Source organism: Anomaloglossus baeobatrachus, chromosome 1, assembly GCF_048569485.1.
Source record: "Anomaloglossus baeobatrachus isolate aAnoBae1 chromosome 1, aAnoBae1.hap1, whole genome shotgun sequence".
Lineage (NCBI taxonomy): Eukaryota > Metazoa > Chordata > Amphibia > Anura > Aromobatidae > Anomaloglossus > Anomaloglossus baeobatrachus.
The window spans coordinates 741,690,002-741,708,414 of NC_134353.1; the positions used below are offsets into that span (position 1 = coordinate 741,690,002).

Sequence of the window (18,413 nt, forward strand, 5' to 3'; positions counted from 1 at the left end):
CGCCGCCTCTCTGTGAAGGCGGGCGGCCGCCTCTCTGTGAAGGCGGGCGGCCGCCTCACTGTGAAGGCGGGCGGCCGCCTCACTGTGGCCATGCTGGAGGCCCGCCGGCTGCCTGCGTGTCCATGCTGAATGGGTGTGGATGGGGAGTGGATATGGGCGTGACTGTGAAATGGGTGTGGTTAGGGGGCATGGCCTAAAAAGTTGCCGCGCGCGCTTTGTCCCTCTTTTCCTTCTTTAAAAGTTGGGAGGTATGCTTGAGGTCACTTGGACCCTGCTGCGATCAGCCATGTGGTTCATGGAAGAAGGTAGGTCTGAGTCACTGGGTAGTAAACAGAGTACTAGGCCCGCTGCTGAGAACAACCATATGGTTTTTGGCAGATGGTAGATCTGACTCACTGAATAGTGGACAGAGCACTAAAACCTCTGCAATGATCAACTATGTGGTTCATGAAAAAAGGAGGGTCTGAGCACTTGCACAGCTGCTGAAGTTGAACCCATTGCTGGACAGTGGACAGTACTAGGCCTGCTACTGCATCAGTCATATGGTTCGTGGTAGATGGTGGTTATGACTCATTGTATAGTGGACAGAGCACTTGGCCCGCTGCTGCAATCAGCCAGATAGCATGTGAGAGGTTGTCCACTACCCACAGTTAGATGTACCAAGTACCAGGCGGTTATTGGCTGGTAGACGCTCCATGCAGCAGTCGAGGGTCAGGATACCATGGTCGAAACAGACAGATCTGAACCAGGTAACGATGCGAGGGAAGCGATAAACTCTGGTGACCAGAAGTAAGACATTTTGAGCGAGGAAGCGTAAGTGAGCGAAACATACAAGGCGGCTCATGGATATCTCATCTGTATCCTAGGAGGTACTGTCCAGTAATTTGCCTGGACCAGCTAGCATGCTCTTATCCACCCAGGAAGGGAGAAATTGGGCTGTTCATTGTGGCGGGTGAAGGGGGCTTCTGGTGAGATTATGTAGTGGTTGAATGTAAAAATAAAAATATGGGAGAAAATGTGCTAAGAGAAGAGCTCTAAGGGCAATAACGCGGTTTACCCTGGATATGGAGCCTGTGCGGTGTATGGAGCCAGCATCTGTAGCCATGGTGCCAAGGAACAGAGGTGGGGGACCTGATAGACCAGAGTGGTCGGCGGTGTCAGGAAAAAGGTGCACAACAAGCATGCATGCATACGATTGGTCAGGATGACTGGAGGCATGGGACAAAAGACTGGCAGGTCATGGCGAAGCCCGGAAAGATGGTAATAAATGGCAGGGAAGGAGAAAATAGTGGTGGAAGGATTAGGAATTCCTACTGAGACGCCCTTACACAGTCTAGTACTTTGCATATATAAAAGGAAAATGTAAAAATGTTAAAAAAACATGTATATCTAATATTTTATCATTTTTTTGGGAAATCCGGAGCCCCGCTGTCAGATGGGATCTAATGACAAGGGGGAGATGTCTATCCTGGAGATACCCATCCATCTTCTCAGTACAATGAGCAAGACGTCTGGAAGCCACAAACACTCTTGAGGTGGTAGGGCCCTGCTGGACAGACACGAGAGATAACAGTAGTAATGCGACCCTACACTGTGTTCTTATTCGCTAGGTGGGATGACAGAGTGACAACTCCACTCTGCTGCCCAATCACCAAGAAAAAAAAAAAAAAAAAGGAAGTCATTAACAAAAAACTACAATTGGTAGATTTGCGGCTGAGTGCAGCCCTGTGTCTGCCTACTACAGACACTAAGGCTGCTTTCACACATCTGGTTTTTGCTGTGCGGCACAATCCGACACTTTGCACAAAAAACGCAACCATTTTTTTTTTGCCGCCGGTTGCGTTTTTTTTTTGCATAGACTTTCATTAGTGCCAGGTTGTGCCGCATGGCCTTGCGTTTGGTCCGTTTTTTGCCGGATGCGGCAGATTTAGCCGATGCGGTGGCCGGATGGAACGTTGCCTGGCATGTTTTTTTGTCCGGCAAAAAAACTGCATCGCGACGCATCCTACCAATGCGGCGCATTTTCCAATGCATGCCTATGGACGCCGGATGCGGTGCGATCCGGCAAAAAACGCATCCGGCCGCCGCATGCGGTTTTTGCCACTGCGCATGCTCAGTAGCGTGCCGTAAGCGGCAAAAACCAGACGGGCCGCATGTAAAAAAAACTTATGCAAAGGATGCGGTTTTGTCGCCGCATAGGTTTTACAGCCGGATTGAGCCGCAGTGCTCAAACCGGATGTGTGAAAGCAGCCTAAGCTAAAATGGATAAGCTTGGCTGCAGTTGGTGGGTGTATCCTGAGGAGGAGCTAACTTTGTTTTCTTGCCCATTGTCAGCCTCCTAGAGCCAGTAGCATACACCAATGGTTTCCTGAGTTCTCCAAGCGCTAGAGAAATATGGGTTTCAAAAAAATAAATAATGTATAAATACTGTGTTAGAATACATTGACAAAATGGATGGTGCCCATCCAGTGTCCCCAGCTATGCAGTCACTCCTCTGACAGCTACATGAGCAGTGTACCTACAGTTGCCCAGTTCCCATACAGCTTACCTGCAGTCAATAGGAGAGGATTTCATCAACCACTTATAGCAGGATTCCTACAAGCTATTACTCCAGTATTATTACATACACACCTTGTTAATCTCTCTGTGCCGATCTTTGCTTACAATTTCTTCAAGTACTTCACCATCTCCCTTAATAAGTCTGTACAAGAAACAATAGAGTGCAGGTCAGTAATTGTCTATGACCATATGGGAGCACAACAAAATATTTACAGTCTGATACAAGCATTGGTCATGTTGGGCTATGAGTGTTTATGAAAAGTAAGAGGATGTATGCTGTAAATATACTATACATTACATGGGCGGTGGGTAAAAACAATGAATGTAGTGTCTGCAGCACTAGATTCATAGAACACAAAAATGTAAAACTGTCAAAAAAGGAGGGCTCCCTCTAATATGAGGTAGGTGGAGTATTCCTGAGAATATTGATATACCAGGGGAGAGAGAAATTGGAGAAACCAAAAAAAAATTCAAATAAAAATCAATACAACTTTAAGTGTGTGGTTTTAAAAAGACAAAATTATAGACTATATCACATGTGAACAGATCAAATAATGGAGAAAAAAAACCCCACGAAGAATAAATCAAATACATATGGGTATAAGCAATATAGATTAATACAAAATGGTAAGACCAGTTCATAAATAATGAAGCTACATAACTAACCCTATCAGTGGACCAATATTACTATGATAGTTGCCCCTAAAATAGTGTAGCAGTGCTAGTGTGCGTGAAGCACAAACTTACCCATAGAGATTTTCCTCCACAAAGCCAATCACCATGGGCAAACTATGCTAAATGCACACTAAAAGCTCATGCGCACGTAACTGCTGAATATTCTGCAGCGATTTGACAGCACATGTGCGCTTCAAATCGCTGCAGAAACACTGCATAATGGATGCAGTTATTTTGCAGAAAAAAAAGAATTTTGTTACTTACCGTAAATTCTTTTTCTTATAGTTCCGTATTGGGAGACCCAGACCATGGGTGTTTAGCTTCTGCCTCCTGAGGACACACAAAGTACTACACTTAAAAGTGTAGCTCCTGCCTCTGAGCTTATACATCCCCTGGTAGCCAGTCCTAACCAGTTTAGTGCAAAAGCTGAAGGAGAATAACCACCCACAAGTAGAACCGAGTAAGAACCGGAACAACCGGAGACTCTGTCCACGACAACAGCCGGTGATAACACACGGAACAAGAAAATTACCAACAGGCAACAGGGAGGGTGCTGGGTCTCCCAATACGGAACTATAAGAAAAGGAATTTACGGTAAGTAACAAAATTCTCTTTTTCTTTATCGTTCCTTTGGGAGACCCAGACCATGGGACGTTCCAAAGCTGTCCCTGGGTGGGAATAAACAGAAAAAACTACGAAGTAGGCGGAGCCTAACTTCACAAGTGGGCGACAGCCGCCTGAAGGATGCGTCTGCCCAAGCTCGCATCTGCCGAAGCATGAGCATGCACTTGGTAGTGCTTCGAAAAGGTATGCAGGCTAGTCCAAGTGGCAGCCTGACAGACTTGTTGAGCCGTAGCCTGGTGCCTAAAAGCCCAAGAGGCACCGACAGCTCTGGTCGAGTGTGCTTTGATCCCCGGCGGGGGAGGAACCTGAGTACTCAGGTAGGCGTCCGAAATGGTCGATCTAATCCAACGGGCCAAGGTCGGCTTAGAAGCAGAGAGACCCTTGCGCCGCCCTGTGGTTAGCACAAAAAGAGAGGTGCACCGCCTAAGCGCAGCGGTGCGAGCCACATAAATCCGGAGAGCACGCACCAGATCTAGAGTATGCAGCGCTTTCTCAAAGCGATGAACAGGGGCCGGACAGAAGGAAGGCAAGGAAATATCCTGGTTAAGGTGGAAGGGAGAGACCACCTTAGGAAGAAAGTCCGGGGTCGGACGGAGAACTACCTTGTCTTGGTGAAAAACCAAAAAAAAGGTGACTCCGAGGAGAGCGCAGCCAAATCAGAGACTCTCCTGAGAGAAGTTATGGCAACTAGAAAGGCCACCTTTTGAGAAAGACGATACAAAGAAACCTCCCTAAGAGGCTCAAAGGGGGGGTTTCTGCAATACCGTGAGGACCAAGTTAAGGTCCCAGGGATCCAAGGGCTGCCGATAAGGCGGAATGATGTGAGACGCACCTTGCATGAAGGTGCGGATTTGAGCCAGCCGGGCGATACGCCGCTGGAACAGCACTGATAGTGCTGAGAATTGTCCCTTGAGAGAGTTAAGGGACAGTCCTAGCTGCAGACAGGACTGTAAAAAAGACAGAAGGGTTGGCAACGAGAAAGGCCAAGGAGAACGGCCGGAAGAGCGACACCAGGACAGGAAAATTTTCCAAGTCCTGCGATAGATCTTGACGGAGGAAGACTTACGGGCCCGGGTCATAGTGGAGATGACTTCAGGAGGAATACCAGAAGCCGTCAAAATCCAGGACTCAAGAACCACGCCGTCAATTTGAGTGCCGCAGAATTCGGGCGGAAAAACGGACCTTGCGAGAGCCACGGCATCTCCACGGACAGTTGGAGCAGGTCCGGATACCAAGCTCGCCTGGGCCAGTCCGGTGCAATGAGGATGACTCGACGGCCCTCCATTCTGATCTTGCGCAGGACTCTGGGCAAGAGAGCTAGAGGGGGAAAACACGTAGGACAAACGAAACTGGGAACAGTCTTGAACCAGAGCGTCCGCGGCGAAGGCCTGAGGATCGTGGGAGCGAGCCACGTAAACCGGAACCTTGTTGTTGTGACTGGATGCCATTAGGTCCACGTCCGGAGTGCCCCATTTGCGGCAGATTGACTGAAACACTGCCGGGTGCAGGGACCACTCGCCACCGTCCACGGATTGACGGCTGAGATAATCTGCCTCCCAGTTTTCTACGCCAGGGATGTGGACTGCGGATATGGTGGACTTTGAGTCCTCCGCCCATTGAAGGATGCGTTGGACCTCCAACATTGCCAGGCGGCTGCGTGTCCCGCCTTGGTGATTGATGTAGGCAACCGCTGTCGCGTTGTCTGACTGGACTCGAATGTGCCTGCCCGCCAACAGGTGGTGAAAGGCTAGGAGAACTAGAAGCACAGCTCTGGTTTCCAGCACATTGATTGAAAGGGCTGACTCGGACGGAGTCCAAGTGCCCTGCGCTCTGTGGTGGAGACATACCGCTCCCCAGCCGGATAGGCTGGCATCCATGGTGAGAATCACCCAGGACGGAGCCAGGAAGGAGCGCCCTTGGGACAGGGAGAGGGGTCGAAGCCACCACTGAAGAGAGCTCCTGGTCCGTGGCGACAGAGCCACTAACCTCTGTAAGGAGGAAGGCCGCTTGTGCCACCAGCGGAGGATGTCCAGCTGCAGCGGACGCAGATGGAACTGGGCAAAGGGAACCGCCTCCATGGAAGCCACCATTTGACCCAGCACCTGCATCAGGCGCCTGAGGGAATAACGGCGGGGCCTCAGGAGAGAGCGCACCGCTAGCCGGAGAGACTGCTGTTTGATTAAGGGCAACTTCACAAGTGCCGGCAAAGTCTCGAACTGCATCCCTAGGTACGTGAGACTCTGAGTCGGAGTCAGAGTGGATTTGTGAAGATTGACAATCCACCCGAATTGGGCTAGGGTGGCGAGAGTGAGCGAAACACTCCGCTGAGAGTCTGCGCTGGATGGACCCTTGACCAGAAGGTCGTCCAGATAAGGGAGCACTGCCAACCCCTGGAGGTGCAGGACCGCAATCACTGCCGCCATGACCTTGGTGAATACCCGAGGGGCCGTGGCTAACCCGAAGGGGAGAGCCACGAATTGGAAATGATCCTCTCCTATCGCAAAACGTAACCAACGCTGATGTGACACTGCGATTGGCACATGTAGATAGGCATCTCTGATGTCGATGGACAACAGGAACTCCCCTTGGGTCATAGAGGCAATGACTGATCGCAGGGACTCCATGCGAAAATGCCGCACCCGAACATGCTTGTTGAGAAGCTTGAGATCCAGGATGGGCTGGAAGGTACCGTCCTTTTTTGGAACTAGGAAGAGATTTGAGTAAAAACCTCTGAACCGTTCCTGAGCGGGAACTGGGACAATCACTCCGTTTGCCTGCAAGGACGCCACGGCCTGCGAGAAGGCGGCGGCCTTGGAGCAGGGGGGAGTTGAGAGAAAAAATCTGTTTGGAGGGCTGGAAGAGAATTCTATCCTGTAGCCGTGAGATAGGATGTCTCTCACCCACTGATCGGAGACTTGCTTTAACCAAGCGTCGCCAAAGTGGGAGAGCCTGCCACCGACTAAGGACGTGGTTGGAGCGGGCCGAGAGTCATGAGGAAGCTGCCTTAGTGGCAGAACCTCCTGCGGTCTTCTGCGGACGCGCTTTTGGGCGCCAGTTGGATTTCTTATCCTTGGCTGAGTTAGCGGACGAGGCGGAAGGCTTAGAGGATGACCAGTTGGAGGAACGTAAGGAACGAAACCTCGATTGATTCCTACCCTGGGCGGGTTTCCTGGTCTTGGTTTGTGGCATGGAAGTACTCTTCCCGCCAGTAGCTTCTTTAATGATTTCATCCAGCTGTTCACCAAACAGCCGTGAACCAGCAAAAGGGAGCCCAGCAAGAAACTTCTTGGAAGAAGCATCTGCCTTCCACTCTCAAAGCCACAAAATCCTGCGGATAACAAGAGAATTAGCTGAAGCCACCGCAGTGCTGTGAGCAGCCTCTAGCATGGCAGACATGGCATAAGATGAAAAAGCTGAAGCCTGAGCAGTTAAGGTAACCATCTCAGGCATAGATTCCTTGGTGAGGGAATGCATCTCCTCTAGAGAAGCAGAGATGGCTTTGAGAGCCCACACTGCTGCAAAAGTCGGGGAAAACGCGGCCCCCGCAGCTTCATACACAGATTTGGCCAGAAGGTCAATCTGACGGTCAGTGGAATCCTTAAGTGAGGTGCCGTCAGCCACCGACAACGGTCCGGGCTGAGAGCCTAGACACCGGGGGGGGGGGGTCTACCTTTGGGGAGTGAGACCACTCCTTGACCACCTCAGGTGGAAATGGAAACCGGTCATCAGAACCACGCTTTGGAAAGCGTTTGTCAGGGCAGGCCCTGGGTTTGGTCACAGCGGTCTGAAAACTGGAGTGGTTAAAGAACACACTCTTCACTCTCTTAGGCGAGGTAAACTGATTTTTTTCTGCCAAAGAGAGTTGCTCCTCTGACACTGGCGGATTGAGATCCAGCACAGAATTAATAGAAGCAATCAAATCACTAAGGTCCGAGTCACCCTCAGAGAAATCGATGGGATACATAGCCTCCGAGCCCCAAGTGAGGGCATCCTCCTCATCTTGAGAGTCAGCTCTTGAGACAGAGCCGTGGGATGGGGAGGGGGAGGAAACCCTGTGCCTTCTCTTAGAAGGACGGGGTCTGGGATCAGATGATGAATCCTCCGTGAGCTCTGATGGACGGAGGTCAGAGGATAGGAGTCCTCTGTCAAGAGTATTAGAGGCACCCTGTGAGGGGGGCTGATGCATATTCAGAGTCCTGGACAGAAGTCCCATGGACTCACCAAATGACTGGGATATGGACCTAGAAAAGGACTCTACCCAGGCCGGGGGTTCAGTCACAGGTGCAGCAGCAGCAGCCTGAGAGACCACTGGGGGTGAGACTCCAGGCTGTGGCACCGCCAGGTTAGAGCAACCATCACAGTGTGGATAAATGCTCGGCTCAGGCAGCAGGAGCTTACATGCAGTGCATGCAGCATAAAGCTTTGGAGCCTTGCTCCTTGTGTGAGACATGCTGCTGGAGTGGGGGCTTTGCAGAGAATGAACCCCAGGGAGAATATACAGAGGTCCACAACCGGAGACCGGCTGTGGCTTACCAGACCGCTGAGCGCGGTGTTGTGTGCCCTCCAGATCCCGAAGCCCGGTCCCCCAGTGCGCAGCACCTCAGCAGAGATGCAGAATGCAGGATGTCCCAGAGCAGAGTGAACTCTGCCTGAGAAATGGGGCGTTCCTATAAAAGAGCGGGAACTGGAGGGCTATAGAGACCTGCAGGGAAGGAGGGACGCCCCAGCAGTGGGGAGTGTCCCTCCCCTGTGTGGTGTGGCCGCCGGGAGGAGCCGAACCTGTCCCTCTGCATGAGTGACATGCGAGGGCAGGAAAATGAAACTAGGCCTCCGGCGAAGCTGGGGCCTAAATTTAATCGGCGAGGCCGACAAGCAGGCACCATCGGCGCGGTTCTCTGGCAAAAGCTGGAGAACCCGCCGGAAAAGTTAAAAACAATCACATACAGCATACTCTCCCCATACAATAAAGAACCAGGACCCCCAACATAAACGTCTCAGGTACTTAGCTGCTGAGACGCAGGGCCATGTCCCTGGGGATGAGTGCTCCGGTTCAACAGAATCCTCAAGGGGCTGTGGATGGAGACCGGACTCCTGCCTGGCATGGAGACCGTGCTGGCTCCCACTTCAAGCCAGAGCCCAGAAGGGATGGTGAAGGAGCGCGGCATGTAAGGTTTCAGCCTTGTAAATCAACCTTAACAACACCGCAGACACAGTGGGGTGAGAAGGGACATGCCGGGGGTCCAGACATGGACCCGCTTTTCTTCAAACTCTTTCCAAAAGTCAAACAAATCAGATGAGAATGCATGTGTGGATGTATGACCTCCTGAACACAAAGCGATAAACTGGCTAGGACTGGCTACCAGGGGGTGTATAAGCTCAGAGGGATGAGCTACACTTTTTAGTGTAGTACTTTGTGTGTCCTCCGGAGGGAGAAGCTAAACACCCATGGTCTGGGTCTCCCAAAGGAACGATAAAGAAAAGCCCCTAAAGGGATTACTCTACAGGTGAAATGACTTCTTATCCCTTAATTTTTTCCAGAAATAAGCACTCGTATGTTAAGAGTGAAAATTGCAAATAGGCCAATTTAGTGTGCAATATATTGTGCCCAGCTTGTGCTCCTTGAGACACGGACCCCGTAAATCTCCCTGCTACAGCAATGCCATACTTGTGTAAGAGAACTGTGGTTTGGGTATTATGCAGGGCATTTAACTTTGGAATTGTAGATTTTAGTGGATTGGTTTCTGGAAATCATGTCACTTTTGCAGAGCCTTTGGGTTTCCATTAACATGGAAATCCCATATACTTCTGTTAACAAATGATGGACCAAAATGAGAGGGTTTTTTTTAAAGGGATGGTTGGTTCCATTCTGGAGAACCTAACATTTTATTTTTTTTTAGCACCTTTAAATTTAAGTTTCTATTTATCCAGTGATCTGCGTCAAGCATTTATCTTGTGGCTTCTGTTTAAATTATGAAAAATGGGATTCAGATGGAAATTCCACTGGAACCAATCATTATAATGAGGCAGTTCGAGTCACTGGACTTTGTAAGGTCACTGTTACACGGGTGTCCGGTCTTTTTAGACAAAATTGTGGTTGACCTTGATTTTACACATTCCTAAAAACACAGGACACTGCTGGAGCATTTAGTCTTATGGAGACCAATTTGCCTCAGAATACTAAATGGCTCTATCCAAGTGACAATTTTTGCAAAGTTAGATAGAAACCCAGACGTAAGTGATCTGCGCAAAGCACAAGTTAAAGGGTGTATCCGATACCTTAAAAAAAAAAAAAAAAAAAGTGCATAAATACTAACAGGCAGGTCGTTGCTACTTACCTGCCTGTTGTGCCCGGCACCGAGCAGTCACAGACCACTCCTGCCAATAATTCAACTTTTTCCAATCATATCACATCAACAGAGCGGCAGCTTGCCAGTTAGGCTGCTTTCACACTTGCGTTCAGCGCAATCCGCCACTATGGTGAATAGCGCAGTCCGTTAACGTCAGGCGGAGGGAACACTGCATGTAGTGTATTTTGGGTCATTAAAATAACGCACCTTGACGGATTCCATTAGAATCCGCCAAGGTGTTTAATGATTGCCTATGCGCTAAGCAGCGGAATCAGATGACGGATTGTGTCACGTTCTACGGAGCATGCTCAGCATGTTCAGCAGAACGATCTAAATCGTTTAAAATAACTCCTGGTCTCTCTATGTCGGTCGGTCTCTCCCCCTCTCTCATACTCACCGATCACGGGCGCTGCACAGCTGTCACACTACTCAGGCGGCTTCTCCTGCTTTTGAAAATGCCGGCCGCTCATTATTCCATCTCTTATTCCCTACTTCCCTCGCCCACCAGTGCCTATGATTGGTTGCAGTCAGACCCCGTCTCCACGCTGAGTGACAGCTGTCTCACTGCAACCAATCACAGCCGCTGGTGGGCGGGTCTATGTAGTGCAGTACAATAAATAATTTTAAAAAAAACGGCGTGCGGTCCCCCCTAATTTTGATACCAGCCAAGATAAAGCCATACGGCTGAAGACTGGTATTCTCAGGATGAGGAGCCCCACGTTATGGGGAGCCCCCCAGCCTAACAATATCAGCCAGCAGCCGCCCGGAATTGCCGCATCCATTAGATGCGACAGTCCTGGGACTCTATCCGGCTCATCCCGAATTGCCCTGGTGCGGTGGCAATCGGGGTAATAAGGAGTTAATGGCAGCAGCCCATAGCTGCCACTAAGTCCTAGGTTGATCTCTCTCTCTCTCTCTCGCCCCGTACTCCCAGCACAGCAGATGAGATGCTACCGCTTTGTTGCCACGACGTCAGCAAACTCAGCTGTGACCACTCTATGCTGGCAAAAATCCAGTATGACTAGAAAACACCCAGGCAATCAGGTTTTCCTTTTGTAGCCTGAATGCACAGGAGCAGCATGTGGTCATTGACAGCATTCGTATCTTCCTGCAGATTAGAGTCTGCTCCTCCATGGCAGAGAGCACACGGCTGCTGATATACAATGACCGTCCTGAGCGTGCCTCTTGTACCGTTGTCTGTTAGCAGGCGCCGATATACAGAGCTACATGCAGTAGCCAGCTGCAGCTTTCTGCCTGGAGAAAACCACTGTTATTTTACTATCTCCAAATATGATTGGTTCTGCTCACAAAATAGTAAAAATTTTGTAAACAAAGCATTTGAAGTGTGGAATTACTATTAAGCAATATGGTCACCTTGTTCTACCAGTTTCTGGATCCACCACTCTGCGGATAACACTCTGACGAGCATCCCATTCTTCCTTGGTCATTGGTTTCATTGCTTGAATACGAGTTTTTTGCTCATCTGTTAAAACTTATGGACAAACAGAAATAACATTGATTTGGTGAAGGAACCCATTAAAGGGCAGAAAAGCAATCTTATATGTTGGCTTAGTCTCCAGAGTCCAGAATTATAGCCTGTTTACCTGGCCCAGTGCTTTCCATAGACTCCTTCTGCCACAGATCTAGAGAGGGTCCAGGATGAAAATCGTCAGTGCTCTCTGTGGTTTCTTGGCCTTTTCCTTTGTCCATATCTTTCTTGTTCTGTTTTTTGTTTTTCTTTTTCACCCTTTTCTTTTTTACTTTTTTATCTTTTTTCTTTTTCTTCTGACTCCCGTTTCCACAGCTGTCAGTTGAATCATCTAAACTACTTGATGATGAGGATGATGATGAAGACGATGTACTAGCCTTCCGTTTTCTTCTTTTCCTCTTCTCTGACGGAGAGGATGAGGAGGATGAAGAAGTGCTCACCTTCCTCTGTCTCTTTTTTCCTTTCTCTGAAATAAAAAAAAACAAAAAACAAAAACAACAACAACATAGTATGGGTCAATTGTTAAGCAAGTGTGTATTCATATATAGCATAATGTAAATAAAAGCAGCACGGCTATGTAGTGCACGATATCCAAACACACAGGACCACTGTGCTTCTAAGGACCACAGTCGCTGTACACCCATTTAGTCCAGTGAAAATACGAAAAATAAAATCCTTTACCCTGAACAAATTCCAAGAAAGCGTTTTATTGTTTTTTTTTCGGTAGTATTACATGTAGGGAAAAACATACTAAAAGTTTACCAAGATAGGGTTACCACAAAGGGTCCAAATGTGACGTCAAAAAATATGGCTGCCAAAGCTGTAAAATGTTAAAGGTGACTTGTCTTTCAGTGTCTATCATATTTCTTTTACAATTACTACTATTATATTTATTATTTAACAATTTATGAATGACTTGCATGTTGTAAGGCGTACTGATCAGTAGTGGGCAGGCCTGGGTTGCGACCTAGTCATCAAGCAAGCTCTGATGCGCTCCCTAAAAACTGCAGGAGGACTCACCAGAGGAAGTGGAATGTCCGAACATCAGAGGGCCTTGTGGACTCTGTTTGTGCCAGTGTCCTCTTCCTACAGTGATTCAATTCAGGGTTTCACTCGCCAGAGCTTGGTCACCAGTGAACAACACAAGGAGGCAAGAACGTCAAGGACGAGAAGAGATCGTAAAGACCTGGAGAAAATTGCAGATAAACTCGAGACCTTTTCACCTTTCTCTGATGAAGTGTCTCTTTGCAACATTATCACCGGTGTCAATGCAAATAAGGATGTGAATGTCCATAACCTGTTCACCATTGGCAGAGAAATAGTGGCAACAATGGAGGGTCAATCACTGTTTTCAGTTAAGTACAAGCAGTCAATGAAAGCCAAGACCCTGGCATCCAGTTAGGCAATTGACGTTGCTAAGGACAAAACAATAGACCCCGCTCTTTTGTTCCAAAGGTTTCTTGTGGTGTCTCAAACTGCTGATCTTTCCCTTGATGAGGTGATGGCCTATGAACTTTCACCATACCCACCATCCCTCTTTGAGGCAAAACATCTCTTACGCAAACCAAAGCACAACTGATGGCTGCTATAAAAGAACAGAGTTCAGATGACAGTACTCAAGGATGTACCAGAAGTGGAACATTATGTTCTTGACGGAGGTTCTCTTCTCCATCTACTGAAGTGGTCAGAAGGAAAGACATATTGTTCAATCGCTGAAGACTATGCATCTTTCACAGTAAAAGCACCATGGTACGGCTACGATAGTATTTGATGGTTACATTGGAGGACCAAACACTAAGGACATTACCCATCAGCGACAGCGCAAAAAAAAAAAAAAAAAAAAAAAAAAAAAAAAAAAAAAAAAAAAAATCGAACAAGTGAACATTGCTGAAGGAACGAAATTTGTCGGGAAAAAGGAGGACTTCCTTTCGAGAGTGGAGAACAAACAAACAGTCTCTTATCAATCTCGTTTCAGCTTTATTTCTACTCGGATAAAGGAAGTCCTGCAACAGTATATAACATTAAGGTTATGGAGAAGTTCCTGGGAAACCATGTCTGCAGCAGTTTTCTGTTCCTGCATGCATTCACGGGTGCGATACCACTTCAGCGGTTTTTGGAATCGGAAAAAACTCGGTCTACACAAGGTTTTGAAGGGAGACTGTCTTAAATAGCTGTGCTAAAATGTTTTCCACACCTAAGAAAAACATAGCGGAGATTGAAGACGCTGGGTGTAAAGCGATGGTCGCATTGTTCGGGGTCAAACCTGGAGACAATCTGTCTGCAATGAGGTATTCTACTCTCTGCAAAAAAGTTGGTTCAGCCAAAATCTTTGTTACACTTGCACGACTGCCACCGACCTCCTCTGCAACGAAGTATCATGCCCTTTGGAGTTACCTCCAAGTGATGCTTTGGATAAACAATGGAGAGGTCATGGACACTACTGAATTGGGATGGGAATTGCAGAACAACAGTCTAGTTCCAGTGATGATGGATACTTCACCCGCGCCAGAAACACTTCTGAAAATAATTCAATGCAATTGTTCTCGTGGTTGTAGTACATTTCGATGCACTTGCAAAAGACACGGACTTACCTGTTCACGGGTATGCGGACCATGTCAAGAAGGGCATTGTGACAATATGAGCGAGGAAGCAGTGTCTGATGATGAAAATAGTGACTATTGAACTGACACGGTTATTCATTGAAGTAGGTCTTAAAATGCACTGTGTATTAATTCTATAATTTCTAGAAATGTACATGTATGTCATGACTTCATTGATAACGTCATGACCTCGCCTGTCCATGTAGTTAGTATAAAACTTTGTCTAAAAATTGCTATATGAAAATATATAGTATGCAAAATGCAAACTCTTCTGTAACCTACAGCTACAGCTTTGAAATCGGGAAATATTCGTTATTTTTAGCGATGGCTGTCATAGTCTTATGACGTCATAGTTAGGACCTTTGTGGTGATCAATTTTTGTAAAACTTAATATGTTGTTCCCCACATATAATAGTAAAAAAAAAAAAAATGTAAAATAAATCATAAAACACTTTCTTGGAATTTGTTCCGGGTCAAACCGTATTTTGACTGGACTAAGTAATACAGAATCAATTGTTACCGAGGAGAGAAAAGAGCAGTAAAAGTGGTGCCCGGCTAAAACTATGTCCAGCACCTAACTGACTCCATCACCAACCTTTCCTAGACGTATCCGCATGATATTTGGCATGAGAAGAGCTCTTCCGTGGAGGTGAAGCACTGCTGCTGCTCCCTCTATGGCGAGAAGTAGATTTCTTTTTAAGAGATTTGTGACGAGAATCTGAACGACTTCTACTGCGGCATTTCATTTCTTTATCAATTTTGCCCATGATGGCTCCTTTAGAAAGGTTTACTGTAAAGCAAAAGTAACATGTTAGAAAGCCGCCATGCTACCAGAAAAGGTCAGTATTGCACATGAGAAAAATCAATTAAAAAAAGGAGTTAGCAGAAATTGGGATTAACTGCAAATCTAGTGTGCTCCATTATATTCATTGTACTGTAGTTTGTGCAGCAGTTGTTCCCTTACAATTTGTTATGTACTAAGACTAACCGCTGAAGCCTTAACATGTTTATTGTGGATAATAAAACTTAATTTTATATAGCTTTGTAAGATACCAAATAATAACCATTCCACAGATCTGTCTGTTCAGAATAAATAGCCAAGTTTCCTTCTCCAGTAAGAGCAAAGTATCTGTATAGAATTCTACAGTTTGGACTTTGCCATTACACCAGGGTTGCAGTTGTAAAAGGGGTAAGGTCTCTTTCTAATATAGGTTAGTCGTCCCCCTAGAGAATATTCTAGTCATTTAGCATACACTTTAATAGTTACTATTTACGCACCATCCATACGGGTCTCAGAAAAGGAGGACGGCGATCGCACAAGATGGAGGAGGCGCCGGACCAAGAGCAGGGACACCCACTTGACCTCCCCCTGAGTATTATAAATGTGCTTTTTTATGGTATACACAGCAGCCTGGGCTCTTAAATACTGTATTCTAGAATGCTTTATATAAGGGCTCACTGGTGGTGGCCGCGGCTCACAAGGGAAAAACCTGGTGACAGGTTCCCTTTAATCTTTCCAGGCTTGAAATAAAGGGAGAATATATCTCTCTGATAACATAGTTTAATTCTACTTTAACCCCTTAACGACCGCTGATACGCCTTTTAACGGCGACAAATTAGGGTACTTCTTCCGATCCGCCGCTTTTTAACGGCGGTCGGAAAAAAGGGTCTAGCGCCCCCCAGAGTCAGAAAATTTCCAGGGTCTCAGCTGCCGGGGGTAGCTGAGACCCTGGAGATCATGATTCTGGCCGGTTTTTCCGGTCCCCGCTCACCTGATGACCGGTATACACCGTATACCGATGATCAGGTTACAGTAAATGACCGCGCCGGTAAAAAATCATTTATCTCCCATCTGGCATAAACAAACATGTCAGATGGGAGATAAATCTCATCCCCCGGTCCTTTCGGGTCCCCTCGGTATCCCCAAAGTGCCCCCTCCGACCCCCAACCCCCTCCCGAAAATCCAAGATGGCCGCGCGCACCGGCGAGCACAGCAGCGCGCCGGCCGCATTTACACTTTTCTTATGGTTTCTGTCGTATGTGCCATAACACATGCGACAGAAACCTGCTCCCTAGGCCCTGCCGGATCCCCCCCGGTGTTCCCCGGTGTCATACATACCTGTCGGAGCACTGATCCCCCGCGGCCCCCTCCTCCTTCACAGCAGACGCCAGTGAGTGCGGTCACATGTGCCGAGCAGCTGACAGCTTCCTGTGTTGTGAGACGCTGGCTGCTGCTGCTCGGCACACTGCAGCTGTGACCCAGGGAGGGTGGGTGCAGATTCTTTGCACCCACTCTCCTCAAATGGAGGGTCTGCAATACTAGAAAATGGGGGATACGTTCCCTGAACGTGTCCCCCATATTCTAGAAGGTCCAGAGTCGACGTGGGACGTCCAAATGGATTACAGCGGATTTTTTTTCTTTTCTTTTCAATAAATTGGTCAATCAGGGAATGATTTGGGGAGTGTTTTTTCAAATAAATTTTTTTTGTTGTCAATTTTTTTTTTTATTACTGTCAATTAGTTATGTCGGGTATCTGATAGACGCCGTGACATAACTAATTGCTGGGCTTGATGCCAGGTGACATTACACACCTGGTATCAACCCCATTTATTACCCCATTTGCCAACGCACCAGGGCGCGGGATGAGCTGGGGCGAAGCGCCAGAATTGGCGCATCTAATGGATGCGCCACTTCTGGGGCGGCTGCGGCCTGCTATTTTTAGGCTGGGAAAAGTCCAATAACCATGGCTCTTCCCACCCTGAGAATACCAGACCCCAGCTGTCAGCTTCACCTTGGCTGGTGATCTAATTTGGGGGGACCCTACGTTTTTTTTTTTTTTTGTTTTTTTAAATTATTTATAAATAAATAATTTAAAAAAAAAAACAAACAGCTTGGGGAGCCCTCCAAATTGATCACCAGCCAAGGTGAAGCTGTCAGCTGTGGTTTGCAGGCTACAGCTGTCTGCTTTACCCTAGCTGGCTATCAAAAAAAGAGAATTTTGTTTACTTACCGTAAATTCTTTTTCTTATAGTTCCGCCATGGGAGACCCAGACCATGGGTGTATAGCTTCAGCCTCCGGAGGACACACAAAGTAACTACACTCAAACGTGTAGCTCCTCCCTCCTAGCATATACACCCCCTGGTAGCCAGTCCTAGCCAGTTTAGTGCAAAAGCTGAAGGAGGACATCCACCCACAAGTAGAGATAGAGTAAAACCCGGAATAACCGGAACCTCTGTCTACAACAACAGCCGGTGATAACACACGGAACAAGAAACCTGCCAACAGGCAACAGGGAGGGTGCTGGGTCTCCCATGGCAGAACTATAAGAAAAAGAATTTACGGTAAGTACACAAAATTCTCTTTTTCTTTATCGTTCCTTTATGGGAGACCCAGACCATGGGACGTTCCAAAGCAGTCCATGGGTGGGAATAAACAGAAACACTGAGAAGTAGGCGAAACCAAACTTCACAAATGGGCGACAGCCGCCTGAAGGAGGCGTCTGCCGAAGCTCGCATCTGCCGAAGCATGAGCATGCACTTGGTAGTGCTACGAAAAAAGGCATGCAAAACTAGACCAAGTGGCAGTCTGACAGACCTGCTGAGCCGTAGCCTAGGCCTGAAAGCCTAAGAGGCACCAACAGTTCTGGTCAAGTGTGCCTTGATCCCCGACGGGAGAGGCACTTGAGTACACTGGTAGGTATCGGAAATGGCCGACCTAACCAACGAGCCAGGGTCGGCTTAAAAGCAGAGAGGCCCTTACGCTGACCAACGGTCAGTACAAAAGAGAGGTGCACCGCCTAAGAACAGCGGTGCGAGACACATAGATCCGGAGCACCCGCACCGGATCCAGAGGATGCAACGCCTTTTCAAGCGATGAATAGGAGCCGGACAAAGGGAAGGCAGGGAAAATGCCCCGGTTAAGGTGGAAACAGCAACCACCTTAGGGGGAAAGTCCGGAGTCGGACGGAGAACCACCTTGTCTTGATGAAAAACCAAAAAAGGGGGGACTCCGAAGAGAGTGCAGCCTAAACAGAGGACTCTCTTAAGGGAAGTTATGGCCACTAGAAAGACCACTTTCTGTGAAAAACTAAACAAAGAAACCTCCCTAAGATGCTCAA

The 18,413-nt window shown here is 47.7% G+C and overlaps 1 protein-coding gene across 3 annotated transcripts in view; it reads right to left on the minus strand.

The window, feature by feature from the left end:
* ARL6IP4 (ARF like GTPase 6 interacting protein 4) overlaps positions 1 to 18,413 on the minus strand; it is an 87,859-nt gene that overhangs the window by 24,068 nt on the left and 45,378 nt on the right. For all 3 annotated transcript variants that reach the window (XM_075341821.1, XM_075341820.1, XM_075341819.1), the window contains exons 2-5: positions 14,890 to 15,084; positions 11,810 to 12,160; positions 11,580 to 11,697; positions 2,632 to 2,701 (exon numbers count right to left, since the gene is read on the minus strand). In XM_075341821.1, coding sequence (XP_075197936.1) covers positions 2,632 to 2,701; positions 11,580 to 11,697; positions 11,810 to 12,160; positions 14,890 to 15,061 — 711 coding nt within the window. In that variant the 5' untranslated portion in view covers positions 15,062 to 15,084. The remainder of the gene's footprint in view (positions 1 to 2,631; positions 2,702 to 11,579; positions 11,698 to 11,809; positions 12,161 to 14,889; positions 15,085 to 18,413) is intronic.